General features: G+C 42.5%; 1 protein-coding gene across 2 annotated transcripts in view; it reads right to left on the bottom strand.

The window, feature by feature from the left end:
- Nucleotides 1–490: 490 nt before the first annotated feature.
- mon2 (MON2 homolog, regulator of endosome-to-Golgi trafficking) overlaps nt 491–14,655 on the bottom strand; it is a 33,731-nt gene continuing 19,566 nt past the window's right edge. Inside the window, exons 16-35 of one of the 2 annotated variants that reach the window (XM_085282780.1) lie at nt 14,221–14,325; nt 13,856–13,936; nt 13,670–13,743; nt 13,350–13,440; nt 13,101–13,202; nt 11,521–11,631; nt 9,644–9,819; nt 9,207–9,369; nt 8,327–8,620; nt 8,027–8,225; nt 7,212–7,855; nt 6,722–6,865; nt 5,730–5,747; nt 5,023–5,151; nt 3,583–3,773; nt 3,445–3,505; nt 3,229–3,352; nt 2,795–3,002; nt 1,612–1,694; nt 491–1,261 (exon numbers count right to left, since the gene is read on the bottom strand). In XM_085282780.1, coding sequence (XP_085138906.1) covers nt 1,098–1,261; nt 1,612–1,694; nt 2,795–3,002; nt 3,229–3,352; nt 3,445–3,505; nt 3,583–3,773; nt 5,023–5,151; nt 5,730–5,747; nt 6,722–6,865; nt 7,212–7,855; nt 8,027–8,225; nt 8,327–8,620; nt 9,207–9,369; nt 9,644–9,819; nt 11,521–11,631; nt 13,101–13,202; nt 13,350–13,440; nt 13,670–13,743; nt 13,856–13,936; nt 14,221–14,325 — 3,162 coding nt within the window. In that variant the 3' untranslated portion in view covers nt 491–1,097. The remainder of the gene's footprint in view (nt 1,262–1,611; nt 1,695–2,794; nt 3,003–3,228; nt 3,353–3,444; nt 3,506–3,582; nt 3,774–5,022; nt 5,152–5,729; nt 5,748–6,721; nt 6,866–7,211; nt 7,856–8,026; nt 8,226–8,326; nt 8,621–9,206; nt 9,370–9,643; nt 9,820–11,520; nt 11,632–13,100; nt 13,203–13,349; nt 13,441–13,669; nt 13,744–13,855; nt 13,937–14,220; nt 14,326–14,655) is intronic. The other variant, XM_085282781.1, reaches the window with a different exon arrangement.

Here is a 14,655-nt window from a genome sequence, read left to right as displayed (position 1 = left end):
CCAAATGCTTCTCTTATATTTTCTCAACTTGATTTATGAGTTATGAGTAAAAAATTATCTTGTTATTCTATGATATTCATTGCTAGCTTCACACAATTTATGCAAATTATGTTCCAATTTAAAACACTGTGAGACAGAGCACCGATGCAGGTCAAAGAGGTGTCGATGTAACTGGCAGGTCACCACCTCATAAGCGCGCAGCATCACTGGTTTCAGTCAGATCCACGTCTCACCTGCGGTGTCTCATTTCAAAAAAGTTCCAAATCTGACTTTCCAAATTACAGTGGCTGTCTTGTTTTATATACAGTCTTTGATAGAAGGCTACAAGACAACACAGAAGGCCTTTAGACATCAACACCATCCACCTACAGGCCAAAGGTCTCAAACCAGGATGACTCAGAAATATAATTGTGTACAAAGTGGTATATCTGGGCTTCTAGGAAGCTGCATTTTCATTACATGCACTTTAATCGAGCACACTCAAGAGCTGTTTGTAGAATTGTCCCATTTATTTTACACAGACACATACATCCCTTCTCCGATGGCTGGTTAAAGATGACATGGAATGTTACAGTAAGATTTGTTTTCTTGCATAAAATCCTCACTGTTGAAAATGTTGCAAAAGATTAAATGTTCATTTCTTTTTAAGATCAGTAAAGCCCCAGTTTTTTGTTGTTTTTTTGCATTTTTCTCTTTATAACATCATCAACACTTTCACCACACACTGTACACTGATGCAGTCTCTTCAGGAGAACAAAAACTAAACCCAGAGGCAACACTGCCGTTGTTTTTTTAATTCTCTGTAGTTAACAGGCAAGTGCAGCCAGTCTATATGAGTGTGAAAGCGGGGGGGTTGGCCCGTTATCAGCTCACACGAAAAGCATATGAAAATGTGCATGAAGGTCGGGGTCAATGGTATAGTCTGAGGCAGCCTCGATATCGCTATTCACCGTGGGTTGCTTCATGTCACCGCAGAGTTCACATCCGTGCACTTGTGAAGTGCATGAGTCAAGTCGAGAAGACACCTTCGGGATTTCTTCATTTAGAAAGAAGACCAAAAAAAACTAAAAAAAATGCCGGGTTGCGAGCGAGCCTGGTCAGGACTCTCCGTTCTGGACTTTGGAGACGGGTGGCTGCATAAAGTCTTTAAAGGGCCCCAGGGCCTCCTTCAGGGCTGAGCTCACCTCAGACGATGAGCACGTAATGCACTCGACCAGTGTGGGGTACAGGGCGATCACCTGAGCCCACGTGTTGCCATCCACTGCAGGAAGTAAATGAGAGAATATCAGAAAAGGAGGGAAGAAGGAAGGGAATATGAGTTGTGAATAGAAAACAATCAAAGCAATTTATTCAGAACAAAACTGTTTCCCTGTGCCTGTAGGAATTTTATCGAGCAAAGGGCGATGCAATGCAAATATGCGGAAGGGCACTTCAAAAACACTATTTCACCATGTCTTACCTTCAATCTTCTGCAGTTATAGGAAATTGTTTAGTTTTTTTTCTAACTGACCTTGCCAGAAACACAAGCAATGATACAAAGAATGGGCAGAAAATGTCTCCTTTATTATCTTTCCAAGACTTATTTATCCATTTTTATAGTTTGATACTCACCATTCTCTGGCTGTGTTTTTTTCAGGGAGTCCATCAAAGTGCTGATAGCTTTCAAGACAAAGATAATCTCTGTCACTTGTTGCCTAAAATGAAAAACAACAAAGGCCTTGCTTAGCTACAAAGGCACGGCAGTAGGAGAAAAGTGGAAGAGGCAAACAGCGAGGGGGAGAGCCAATAACAATCATGTATATACATAACACTATTTATTACATATCTACTTTTTACACTGGTTTGTATATTTGTACATTTTATATATTTTTTCTCTGTTAATACTGTTCACACGTATATAGAGCTGCAGAACTGTGATTGTTGGTGCTAAACGGGCTGGTCTGAGTATTACAGAAGGTGCTGATCTGCTGGGACTTTCTCATGAAACCACTTGTAGAGTTTACAGAGAACAGTCTGAAAAGAGAAAACATCCAATGAGCGACAGTTCTCTGGGTGAAAATGCAAAGGGTGAGAGGAGAATGGCTACACTGCTTAAACCTGGTAAGAAAGAACCAGGAACTCTTAAAACAAAAATATTTTTAATGTTAAAATATAATTATTGTTGTTCTCCATGAATCTTCAAACTTCAGTTTTACAGCAAAAGCAGAAAAAAAAAATGGTAAAGTACATCATTATTTTTGATTAAGATGTCATATTACAGTTATTTACTTAGTGGCTGAATGTTACGCTTGATTAATTTCTGACTTTTCAAAGTTGTCCAGTGTGCCGGCTCAAAATTGAAAAAAATGAATTCAGGACAGATTTCTGAGATATTTGTTTTGCTGTTTTGATAGATGCTCTAATAGATTTGTTAAGCTCTGCATGTACTGTTTTATTTCAGGCCCTTTTATTTAACCAACTTTGTATTTATACAGAAGACATAAGAATATATTTTACTTCTCCCCCCTCTCCCTTTATTTTCTCTGCTTGTGGTGCAGTTTATCCATGGGCATCTTTAACTTCCACTGAGTCTTGGAGAAATGTGGTAGAAGTATGGCGGTTTTACATTGTTTAAAAAGAGAAATAAGAGATAAATGAAGCCAGAGCTGGTCTTGATTTTGCATTTGCTAAATCTCCCAGTGGTTAAAGTGTAGCATTACAGTCATCAGAATTAATGGCCTCTTGGAAAATGTGTAAAACAACACGCGCTAAAAAAAAAAGCACACACAAATAGATACCCATGGTGGCTGGGTACCTTGGTAATGGGCAGCGTCCACTCAACCTCTCGTCCTCTACGTATCGTCGGAGAACATCCTGGGACCTCTTGAGGAGCACGGAGAGCGCCATACGAGAGATGTAACCCTCCTGCGGGGTGGAAACCTTGTTGCTGAAGGAAAACTGCAGCAGTGTCTCAAAACACACTTTGGAAAACTCCTCTCTCATCCGCACATCTATCTCTGCCTCTGTTGGAAGAATTATTTTCGATTGACAGTGAGAGGGACTGACAGGGTTTGGCTGTACGGCTCAACACATGCACAGTTGTTACTGATAAGCCGCAAGAAAGACTCCGGCAACAAACCAAGCACCTAAATTAAGATTCCAACACTTGGCCAGCATGCTGTTGTGCTAGTTTCAGGAATACACAACTGCTAAAGCCAAAGCAACTTAGCTGCCAGAGTCCCATATTACCTGTGAATGAGGGAGACTGTGAGTGAATGGATCCTTTATTCAGCATGGCCATAATCTGGCCAACAAAGTCTTTGGGGATGAAATTGGCAAATGGTAAGATTTCTGTGCTGATCAGCTGGACCACCTAAAATGAAGAGGGAAACGATGATGCAAACTTGGGAAAAACTTGCAAACTATTTGGGGATATATTATCAGAGTCTAGAAACAAGCACGTACCTCTACATCGATGGCTTCATTCTTCTGAAATTCCTGGATAGACAGGTTATCTGGAGGAGTACTGTAACAGAACAACAGTTTTCTGCTTAGAACCTCTGAAAGCTGCACAATAAGCATGGGGGTGGGGGGAATCTCTACCTTTTGGTGAAAAGAAAGTCTTCAAAGGCATTGGCCAACTCTGGCCACATAGTGTCAAACTTCCCGGATGAGGCATGCTGCCGTGCCACTGGTAGTCCAATGGACAGCACCTTGAGCAGAGACGACACAGCGAGCTTCCAGGTGCTCTCTGACGGACAGGCGTACTTCAGACTCAAGGGCATTCTTAAAGTCTTGAAGGCAAAAAACAAAACAAAAAAGCTCATGAGATTGAAACACAAAGGAACACTTAAAATTAATCTCGACAGCGGTGCACGAAAAACTTTCACCCCTCTTCCTTTTAGACAAAAGACAGAGTTAATATAAGTGGAGAATGTAAAGACGCCTCATCAACCTCGTGAGAAAGTCAGCCACCGACATTTTAACAAAGTCATCTTATTTCCAAGAGCAGCTTGGCGCTCCCTACAATGACATTTCACAAATACCAGTGCCTTGCTTCTTGAGCATCTCTCTGATAAACTGATTCATTTCAGTTTTGGGTTTCTAAAAATTCACTGAGAAGAAAAGAGCAGTTAAACACAGGTGTCAGAAGTAGGGGGAAAAGGAAGAGTGGCAGATTTTGGATCGCTTACACTGACAGTATCCTTTAGTGTTTGATGGACTGAATTTGGAAAAAAGTTTTGAAAATACTGGGAACACTTTGCATCTGCCCACTGATGTACAGTATGAACCCAATATTACGATCAATACAGTGAGGTCAAAGGGCAATCAAGTAAAATCTGCCCAGAGGCTGGAGGTCTCTCAGAATTAAACGATTTCAAAACTGAAGCGGCGTATCGCATACTACTAAAGTTATGTTCCTCCACCCATTTTTGTAAACTGAATTTTCACACCAAACTTTTTTTTAAATGTTTGCCAGTTTAAAATCCTAAAAAGGTTGAGCAGGTCTGTAGGTCTAATAAAGAAAGTTGTTTCAGACGCAAACAGCCAGTTTATTCATTATTCTTTTAAAAGCAACAATTGCAGCAGCCTTAAGGAATATTCACACAGCAGTGCTTTACGTAGCTAAACAAATCATTATACTGCAACTGTTCTACTGAAATTTAAAGTGAATGTCCTCATGTGTGGATCTAATTCTTCTCAGAAACAAAAATCAGGTTAAAAAAAAAAATTTAAAAAAATAAAAATCTGGTAGTTCTTTGTTTTTACATTCATCGGGTCCCAATCAGCCCAAATAGCAAAGAGAAATTTAAAATGCATGCCATGAAAGAGTTCGGGTCTTAGGAGGTTAAAATGAAAGAAGCATTCTCGTGATCTTCCACACTGGATGAATATGCAGGGTTCAAACATAACTGGGTGGTCAGCAGAAAGCAGCTCAACAGTAAATTTCGCTGCACTAAACAGGAACAGTGATAAAACACATCAAACATTTTCTCTTTCTCACCATCACCAACAGCGAGTACACCACCCAGGGATAAATACCTTAATGATATTCTGCAGAACTTTTTCATTGATGACAGCTTTGTGGCAGGCTGTTTTATGGTACAGGTCCACCACCACCTCCAAGGAGCGCTCAGCAAAGGGCACATAGTTTAAGGCAACCCATTCTGCCTGTAGGGGTAAAGAAGATTTAACAAAAGAAAACCAAACAAAACAGGAATGGGCATTATGCTCACCTTTTGGCGACAGTGAAAGCATTTGTTTAAAAAAAAAAAAAAGACACACTTTGCATAAGTACGCAAGTAACACGCCATTTTATTTTTAAACTGCAGTCGCTATTAGTCGGCTTCAAGCTTTGTTAGGTTTACAGTACCACAACTGAAACGTTACAGCCAAACTAAAGATTTTATTCTACAAAGTGTGTCTTTAGGAAATAGAAAACAGAGCCACAAGTATGCATATGAACAAAAAAAACAAAAACAAAATAAAACCATCAAAAGTCACAAAATCAACTGAAAATGAACTCCACAGAGGGAGGTGGGGCTGTGCACACAGAGGCAAAACCACCAGTTAGTGACAGGCAGAGAAAGAGGGGAGCATGGAGTGAGTGAGAGACGCAGATGAGACGCGAGAGCCTACCATGCGGAGTGATATCTCATCTACCGCAGAGGGTAGATCATCACCATTCAGCACAGCTTAGTACAATTACAGAGAGGGGGAGTGGGGGTGAGGGAGATGATGACACTCACCGGCGCAAACAGCTGGATCTAAAATGGTTATCCAGTGAGTAGTTCGAAGAAACAGAATGAGACAAGATTGAAATTAAACCGATGTTTTATAGTTGTATCAAATCTAAAGTGCGTCTCTCAGCTAAACGAGATCCCAAAATCTGGGCCGAGGGAAAAGAGGGGAAAACAAAACAACCTCCCAGCAGCACTGAGGACATTTGACGCAATCTGACATCAGGACTGAATAAAAGCCAAGAAGGCAATAAAAAGACCACCCATAATGGTGTTTGGCTGGGTGAGAATTTTGTTTGACCATCTAACTTAAACAATTTAAACAGACTCAGATCAACACAAATGTCCAGTTTACTGTACCTCCAATGCAGGACGGACACACGGCCAAGATTTAAAACAGGCAGGGTCAGGATTTAGACCGACTCCATCAGTCGTTCAGTATTTGATCGAGACACCTTTCAGGATTTCTGTGCAGGAATAACATCTGCTTGAGCTACGTGTTTCCAGAACTTCCAGGTTTCCAGAACAGCAAGGATTAAGACGACTCTGACGTCAGACTCGTTTAAAAATACTCCGTTTTTGTGACTTCAATAGTCTTGCTCAAAATTACTGGGTGCCTTGGAAACACTTAGTTTTTTCCTTTTTTAAATGACTATGAACTGTGCTGGACTGAAGCATTTCTCTGGCAACTGCCCAGCAAGATGAATCATGAGGGAAGGAATTTGAGGAAGGAATGGTTTGGGGCTTCTAATGGGGGTCGAGAACAATCTGTCAATCTCACGAAGAGCCGTGACAGAAGCTTCATAAGGACAAGACGGCAGAGGGAGTGGAAGGGGGACTTCACGAGCATCAAAGAACAGATATGATCTTATTGAGAATGGCTGAAGAGAGGTGGGTGAATAACAATGTGCGTCATCCAACAGTCTTAATGAAACAAACTGTAAAAGCAAATAAACTGCAATGAAAACCAAATATTTAGGTGTCCGTTTTTCATTTCCTACCTGGTTGTATTTGGCATTGGCCACGTGTTTGGTTTCCATCCTGCCGTACTGAGGCGGCTTGCAGGAGAACTCCACAAAAAGGAGCAGCTGCTCGAAGATGGCCGGGTACATGACCTGCAGGTTCTCCGTGCCCACACAGATGGCCTGCAGCAGGGAGGGAAGGGAGGAACAAACACTGCTGACTTCCACCACAGGACTGCATATTGCACAATTTAGCAGACTGACACTTTCTTTTCTTTCCTGGGCTGAATAGAAACGAACTGGGAGGAATTAACTTTAAACTGAAAGGGCCTATGTTTGGTAAGCATGCTGAAAAAGCTAGAGTAATTAATAAGGAAAGAACGAGATGCAACATGGGACCTCCTGCTGGATTTGAACAGATGATGATTACACACATGACCCCGCTCTTATCTTGATGCTACACTGTAGCACAAACCACCTCACATCAAACTGCTAAAAGCTTCACCGGTGGCAATAATCCTTCTCCCACCTTCTGCAAAACATCCAGAGCGGTGAGCACGGCTTCCTGCAGGTTGGTGAGCACTGCCTCAGTGTATGAGGGGAGGATGAAGGGTGAGGCATCGCTGCTGATAGGCACGGAAACAGCCCCATGAAGGATGACCCCTAGCTTTTTTAGATCCTCCATACTGAAGTTGGCTTTGATGTGCTGGTAGAGTGCTGGAAAAATCTGGATTAATGCTGTGAGGAAGGGCTGACTGGGGATAAAAGAGAGCTTCTCTGTTGGGCCAGTAGGTGGTCTCGTGCTGTCCGTTCCCATTCGATACCACGTGTTCCATGCAGACCACCACAGTGCCGAGTCCTCCAAGGCCGACTCCTCCCCTGGCGGGGGCGCCTGCAGCTCAGCTCCGTTGTACCGTGTCAACCGTTCCAGTAGTGAATCTGAACGCACCAGGGGTCTTCCAGGACCGGATGCTGACAGCGGGTCAATGAGCACTGGAGGGACGCCCATTGCAGCAAGTGCGTCGCCTGCTTTGTCCGAGTCTTTAACAGGTGTAACGATCTGAAGGATTTCCTGAAAGCTCTTCAGGGCAGCCAGGGAGACCTCATTGTTTTTGCTGAGGGCAGCTGACTGAATATGGTTCAACAGCACCTCCCAGGCCTCAAAAAAATCACCTGCAGATACACAGCAGAAGATGGCGGCGTGGAAACATTAGCGCTCTGATATTTGACACCATTTTCAAAGATGTCCTGCATTAATGGCTCAGAACATATTGACAGGTGTTGAAGCAGAAATGCACCAACTGCAATCTGCTGAATGTCACAGAGCATCACGTGCGGGCTCACCTAGCTGCTGAAGGAGATACCGCCTTGTGTTGAAAATGCGCGCCACGCCCGCTAGCGTCAGCACCCACGTCTCCGCCCACTGTTTCTCGGCTGTGTCGCGCGAGTGATGGATAAGGATGTTCCCACCGCCTGACTCGATCTTCTCCTTGTCTGCTGTGGTGGAGGACGTTCTTACACAGTCGAGCAGCTGGAACAGGACCTGGAGGCGACGAGTGACAAAACAATCACGTACTGTCAAATTTTACATTTTTTCGTGTTTTTCTTTTTCCATCTTATATGGAGACGTTTCAGGGATTGTACCTTCCACACCACAATGTGCCACGTTGGCTGCTGGAGCAGGGTTCCGTGGGCAGCAATAGTGGAGAACAACGTCTGGCCGGCGCTCTTACGCACAGCAGGCCGCGGGTCCACGCACAGCTCCCCAAGCTTAGCATACAGACACAGCCACAGGCAGTCAAAGGGAGGGGCGGGGTGGAACGGCCTGTTGAGGGTCTCTCCTTTCTCCTGGGCCTGTTTCTGCAGCGCTTCCTCCTCCCTCTCTAGCTCCTGCGTGATGGCTTCTCCCCTTTGGAAGAAGTAGTCTGAAATGTTCCACTGTGGGTAAGAAGAAGAAGAAAAAAACCAAAAACGAAGTGGGGGTATAAATTAGGGAGAGAAAGCAGTAAGATGCTTCTGATAGTTTTGCTATCCATATTACCATAAAGTAACCTCACAGGAACTGGCACACTCCAAGAGAAATAATCTGGCAAACCACAGATCAATAACAGGTTTTGTATGTCCTGAATCCTGCATAAAGTGTCTATCTAATGTTATTAGAAGACTGTTGAGTTAGAAGAAAATAATACGACAAAAAAATAAATAAATAAAAAGGTGGGGAACTGCAATTGTTTGATCATATATTAAAAACACCGGGTTTCTATTTGAAAACTAGTGTTTGAAAAGTAAAGCCGTGGGCCACCTGTCACTCCTTCGCAAGCAAGAGTCGTCCTGCTTCTCCTTCACAGTTACAATCGCACTTGCTAATTCACCAGTTACATCACATTACTCTGCTAGTTGACTCTCAAAAAACTTACTTGATTGTTTAATTACAGGTACCATCTGACAGCAAAGCATGGAAAAAAAAGTCTGACTGATAATCCTTTATAATAACTACCACAGCTGTACACATCTGTCATCGTACCAGTAAGCCGATGGACGTGAGGCTGATGTTGAGCTCCTGGTTCTGAAGGCCAAAGCTGCCAGCTACATCCACTACAATCTGGAGGCACGTGCAAGGCATGGTGGGAAGGAAGTCTGTCACCACCAACTGCAGGCACTGGAAGGCGGTTCGGATCAATGACTCACTGATGAAGGAACAAGACATGCGGCATGCATTAGTTTCATTAACTATGTGCAGTGTAACTGTGGACATAAAATCACTTTAAAATTCTTTTTTAATGATTTCTTTTCACACAGGCAGCTCACTCTCTGGGCATCATTTACTTTTAAGGGAATAGCATTGCATAATAGTAATAGTATTATTTCTTTGCATAGATTTTTTTTTAAATATACATACAGACAGACACCCACCCACCTCTTTGGTGGAGACAAAAATCGCCCCCTCTATTACACTCTTACCCTTGATCATTGCGAATGGCTCCTATAACACCCAAAACGAGGGGCCAACCAGGCCCCAGGCTGTCGCCCTGACTCTGCAGGATCTGCAGGACACACTCGAGCTGTTTCTGCCGGATGTCTGCGTGCAGCACGTTGGACAACTCCTTCAGGGGGTTCAGCAATAGAAGCTGCAGCCGCTTAGGGATCAAGAAAAGGGAGACGGTGATCAACTTACCTGTCAAGTTTTCTATTCATAAATTTGTATTTTAAATTTTAAAAGAGTAGAATGTGGCGCCTTTATTAAAGCTACGGTATAACATTCATATTGGAAGGGTAAACAGGTGAAGTACAAACTGTTTAAAGAAAAATGTGTTTGGACATTTTTTCCTAATTGGCATTAAACTTTTTAACTCTGCATGTTTGAAAATGAAAGGATTAAGGCTTACTGAATTTTCAAACGCAGTGGTTTGATGATGAGTCACTATGCTTAGTAATTTGTTTGGCAATGACAACATGAAGTAGTAAAAGCTTGTCCACATGCAAGGAAATGCTTTAAAAATATTGTTTCATTGGCTGTCATTTTTATTATTCATATAACCTCCACACACCCTGTTTTAGATAAGGCTTGTTATCAGTCTCACCAAGGTTAAGGTCACAGTTTGTGTTTATTAATGACAAGATAAAGTGACTTTTCTATCTTTCTGTCGTGGCTTACAGGATGAACATCAGCATCATATACAGGCAAGTATTGTGTTATTCATACACATTGTGCAGTATGCCGATCAGCCATAACATTATGACCATCTGCCCAAATATTGTGTTGGTCTCAAAGGTGTGCTTTGGTATCTGGCACCAAGATGTCAGCAACATATCCTTTAAGTCCTGATTGGACTTGTTTGTCTAGGACATCCAACAAATGCTCGATTTGACTGAGATCGACAGAATTTGGAGGTCAAGTAAACACCTGAAACATGTTCTTTTCAAACCATTCCTGAACCTTTTTTACTTTGTGGCAGGGCACATTATCCTCCTGAAAGAGGCTACAGCTATCAGGGAATACTGTTTCCTATGAAAGGATGTGTGTGGTCTGCAAGAGTCTTTGGTAGGTGTCAAAGTAACATCCACATGGATGGCAGGACCAAAGGTTTCTCAACAGAACATTGCCCAAAGCATCGCACTGCCTCCGCAGGCTTGGCTTCTTCCATGGTGCCAGGAGTTCCCCAGGTAGGCGACGCTCACACGCCCAGCCATCCACGTGGTGTAAAAGAAAACAGGATTCATCAGACTGGGCCACCTTCTTCCACTGCTCCATGGGCCAGTGCCGATGCTCATGTGTCCATTGTTGGTGCTTTCAGTGGTGGATGGGGTCAGCATGGGCACCCAGACTGGTCTGCAGCTATGCAACCCCAGAAACAACAAACTGTGATGCTCTGTGTATTCTGGCACCTTTCTACCAGAACCAGCATTAACTCTGACCTAACGGGCCAGCCTTCACTCAGTGAGTCTTGGCCGCCTGAGACCCTGGTGCTGGTTCACAACATTTCCTTCATTGGAACACTTTTGATAGATACTGACCACAACAGACTAGGAACAGCCCACAGGAGCTCCATTTTTGCAGATGGTCTGACCCAGTCATCTAGCCACCAGAGGTTGACCCTTTTGAAACTCACTCACATTCTCACGCTTGCCCATTTTTCCTTCTTCTAATGCGTCAACTTTCAGGACAAAATGTTCATTTGCTCCTTGATACATCCCACCCACTAACAGGTGCCACGCTGAAAAGATAATCAGCATTATTCACTTCCTATCAATGGTTGTAATCTTATGTCTGATAAGTGCATGTTTGCGTTCGTCTTTGTTTTTTCTTCTTCTAAATAACCCATCGTGTCGTTGCCTACCTGATTTTGGGCCAGTGGAGGATCGTGTTTGTAGGCAAGTCCAGCTTTAATAAGTGCTGTCAGTGCCTCGGCTCCCCATTCTCTCATTCTGGAGTTTGGATGCTGGCAGACCTGCAGGACACAGCATTTACGGACAAATGCAGACACAAACAGGCGCAATGACAGATCTGATGCACAGGCGGTTCAGAACAGCGTTTCCCAGCAGTTTTCACAGTGGGTGGGTGTGAAACAAGTCGGTGAAATAAACCACAGACTGTGTGATAGAGACTGGGATCCCCCTGTGGCAACAGATTATGCTGTGCTAGACAGTGTAATCATGAAAGCATAGATACACATGGAGAGACCAGGCTGAGCAAAGAAAAGTACACTATGTGGTACAAAACCTGAAGAATCTGAGAGAAAACATTTCCGTGTTTTCTGTGTTCCAAATCAGTCATCCTTGTTTATCTTTGTCAAACAAATCTTCTACTTTTATGGCATCAGACTTCTCGATTCTCGAGATTTACTGCTTCAAAACCCAGATGATCCATGTGCACCCTTTTGTATACTGTGTGGCTTTAAGTATCTACTTAACGCCGCACATTTTTCATTATTATCGTTATCTGTATGAATAGTAGACAAAGTCGCAAAGAAAGATATTCAGCATTTTATCTAAGCACGTTTTTGCCAGTTTGCAGCTTTGGATTCTACTTTGAGACAAATCAGGAATTCACACTGAAAAAGCTTTGCAAAATAATGTAGGATCAAACACTGATAACAGCACAAACACATTGTGGACACACTGTGGCATAGCGACCTCTCAGCTCCAGCATGTTTATGTCTGATCGAGAGGGAGCAAAAAAAAGCAACAACCAAAAAAACCAAAAAAAAAACCAACCAGATTGGAACCAAGAGGCAGAGAGGGAAGGAGAGATGGGAAAGTCAGTGTTTACTGAGGAGAGGATCTGAGCTTACCTTCTGCAAAACAAACGGGTGTGCAAAAGAAAAAGGAGATAGAGAAAATGTGACGAAAACCTCAAAACACAGATGTTTACAGATACATAGCAGGGATTTTCTGATGACAGCTGAAGAAATGACAAAAAAAAACCAAAAAAAAAAAAACCCAGTTTATCGCTCATATCAGTCCATATATTGTATTACTGCTTGTGAAATGATAGGTCAGCTTGCTGGTTGATATGACCTATGTTCTGCATTATTTACCACAACATACAGGTTTTACTCTGGGTATATAACACTAAAGAACAGTAAGCAGTATAGTGGAAATTTGGTGGTATTAAGACAAATATGTACTGGAAAAACAAACCTAATACCACCAATCACTGCGATTAAATTCTGTATAGTTTATTTAACAAAAAAAAATGAAGACATTTTTTGGTCTTAGCTACTACATGAACTCATGTCTACATAATTAATCTACATTTCCAAAGACAAAGACTTTACCTTGAGTACCAATTTAACAGGTACATTTATTTATTAAGCTAAAATGATGCGATATTTGATCAAAGAGGTACAGGAAAAATAGACTGTACCTCATTTAACATGAAATGTACGTGTAGGCTTCTGTTCTAACTAGTCATTACCTCCAATAAGTGGCCTGTCAGTGGTCTCCACAGGATCTCTATGCGATCCATGTTGACCAAACCGGTTTCAAGCAGCTTGGCGACTGCAAACAGAGACGGCTCCTGAAAAAAAACATAACACAAAACAGAAGGTGTAGAAAACCCAAAATAAAACACTGGATATGTTTCACAGAAGCACAAGTTCCTTATAAGATTTGAATCAAACTCAAATCTCTTCCTAAACATCAGTCAACTAGAGAAACCGTTTACCTTGTTGTTTCCATAAGCCATTTCCATTGCTTCCAGGGAGAGGGAACAGAGAGCATTGATCAGGTGATGCAGGGACACATCATCCAGGTACCTAGATGACAGAAAAATACTTATTTCAGATAACATGTGCCTATTCTGCTTAGCATTAATAACTTAAAATTCTGATTTTACAACAGGCAACACTAGCCTATCTCTCTAAGAAAATACTGTGCTCCTTCCCAGTCATATTTATTAACAAATGGTTATTGTACATATCCATTTTAAGATCATCAGGTAAGTAAGTAAAGTATCTACATATGCTCAGGCACACTGATCCTTACTGAGAGCTCTCGAACAGTCTGGACAGGATGTTGGAGATAACAGGCAGGTCTGTCATCACTGCTGTGGTCAGCACCTGTTTAGGTTGGAGACACACGATTAGCATGTAAGCCCATCACCTTCAACAATGAGCTGGGAAACATAATGTGCAATACAAGTTCAATACAAAGGTTATAAAAAACACTGACCGTACTGGGGCCCTCCACTGCTCGACCAGGCTTCAAGGCACCACCCACGCCTGGCTTAAGCCCGAGGATCCACACTAAGTGCTGGGAGAAAAACAGAAGGTGAAGGAGAGTTGAAGAAAAGTTCATATCAGGTCTTGAAAAAGTACACCAACATGCTGAAAGACATGTATTTTTATGTAAATGTGCTAAGAATGATTCCACTTTCTCTCTGAGAGGTGCATAAAGCACAATGCAGACAGTGCAAGAACAGTTTTGTGCATTTATACATGGAATGGATTTGTATGTGACGTCTAATTACATGAGAGTGTGTACATATGTGCGTGGTTGCAAGGAAGTAAGCGTGTGGCTGTAGGTGGTTGTAGTACCTGGAGGGTAGCCAGTACCAGCTGCCAGGAGGTGCCCAGCACGGCTCCGTGGCAGTGAGCCAGGTTGAGCAGGGTTCGCATACACTGGATGTTTTTGGCAGTCAGCTAAAAGAGGGAGAGAGTAACGTTACAGTCAATTCTAAGGCACACTGTATATTACCAAGTGAGTCGCATCTATAGAACAAGTTATTATGACTTATGACAGTATTCCGTCTCACCACAGGCAATGAAAAGTGTGTTAACAAAAAGAAGGTGGTGGAAACGTAGTGTAAAAGCAAAGGAAATGAAAACAATATGCTAACATTACTATAGGGAAAACTTTAAACTCTGCATGATTATTCCAGGTCAGGATCGAGGTCACTGTGCAGGTACTTTTAAATCTTTTTGCCCTCAAGAAACATTTCAGCGCACAAGCATCCATGTCCAGCATCTATT

The sequence above is a fragment of the Mchenga conophoros genome, linkage group LG7 (genome assembly GCF_057382185.1).
Source record: "Mchenga conophoros isolate Kocher_MC1m ecotype Shallow Benthic linkage group LG7, M_conophoros_male_GT1.1, whole genome shotgun sequence".
Classification (NCBI taxonomy): Eukaryota; Metazoa; Chordata; class Actinopteri; order Cichliformes; family Cichlidae; genus Mchenga; species Mchenga conophoros.
This window is presented reverse-complemented; position numbering and strand designations above follow the sequence as displayed.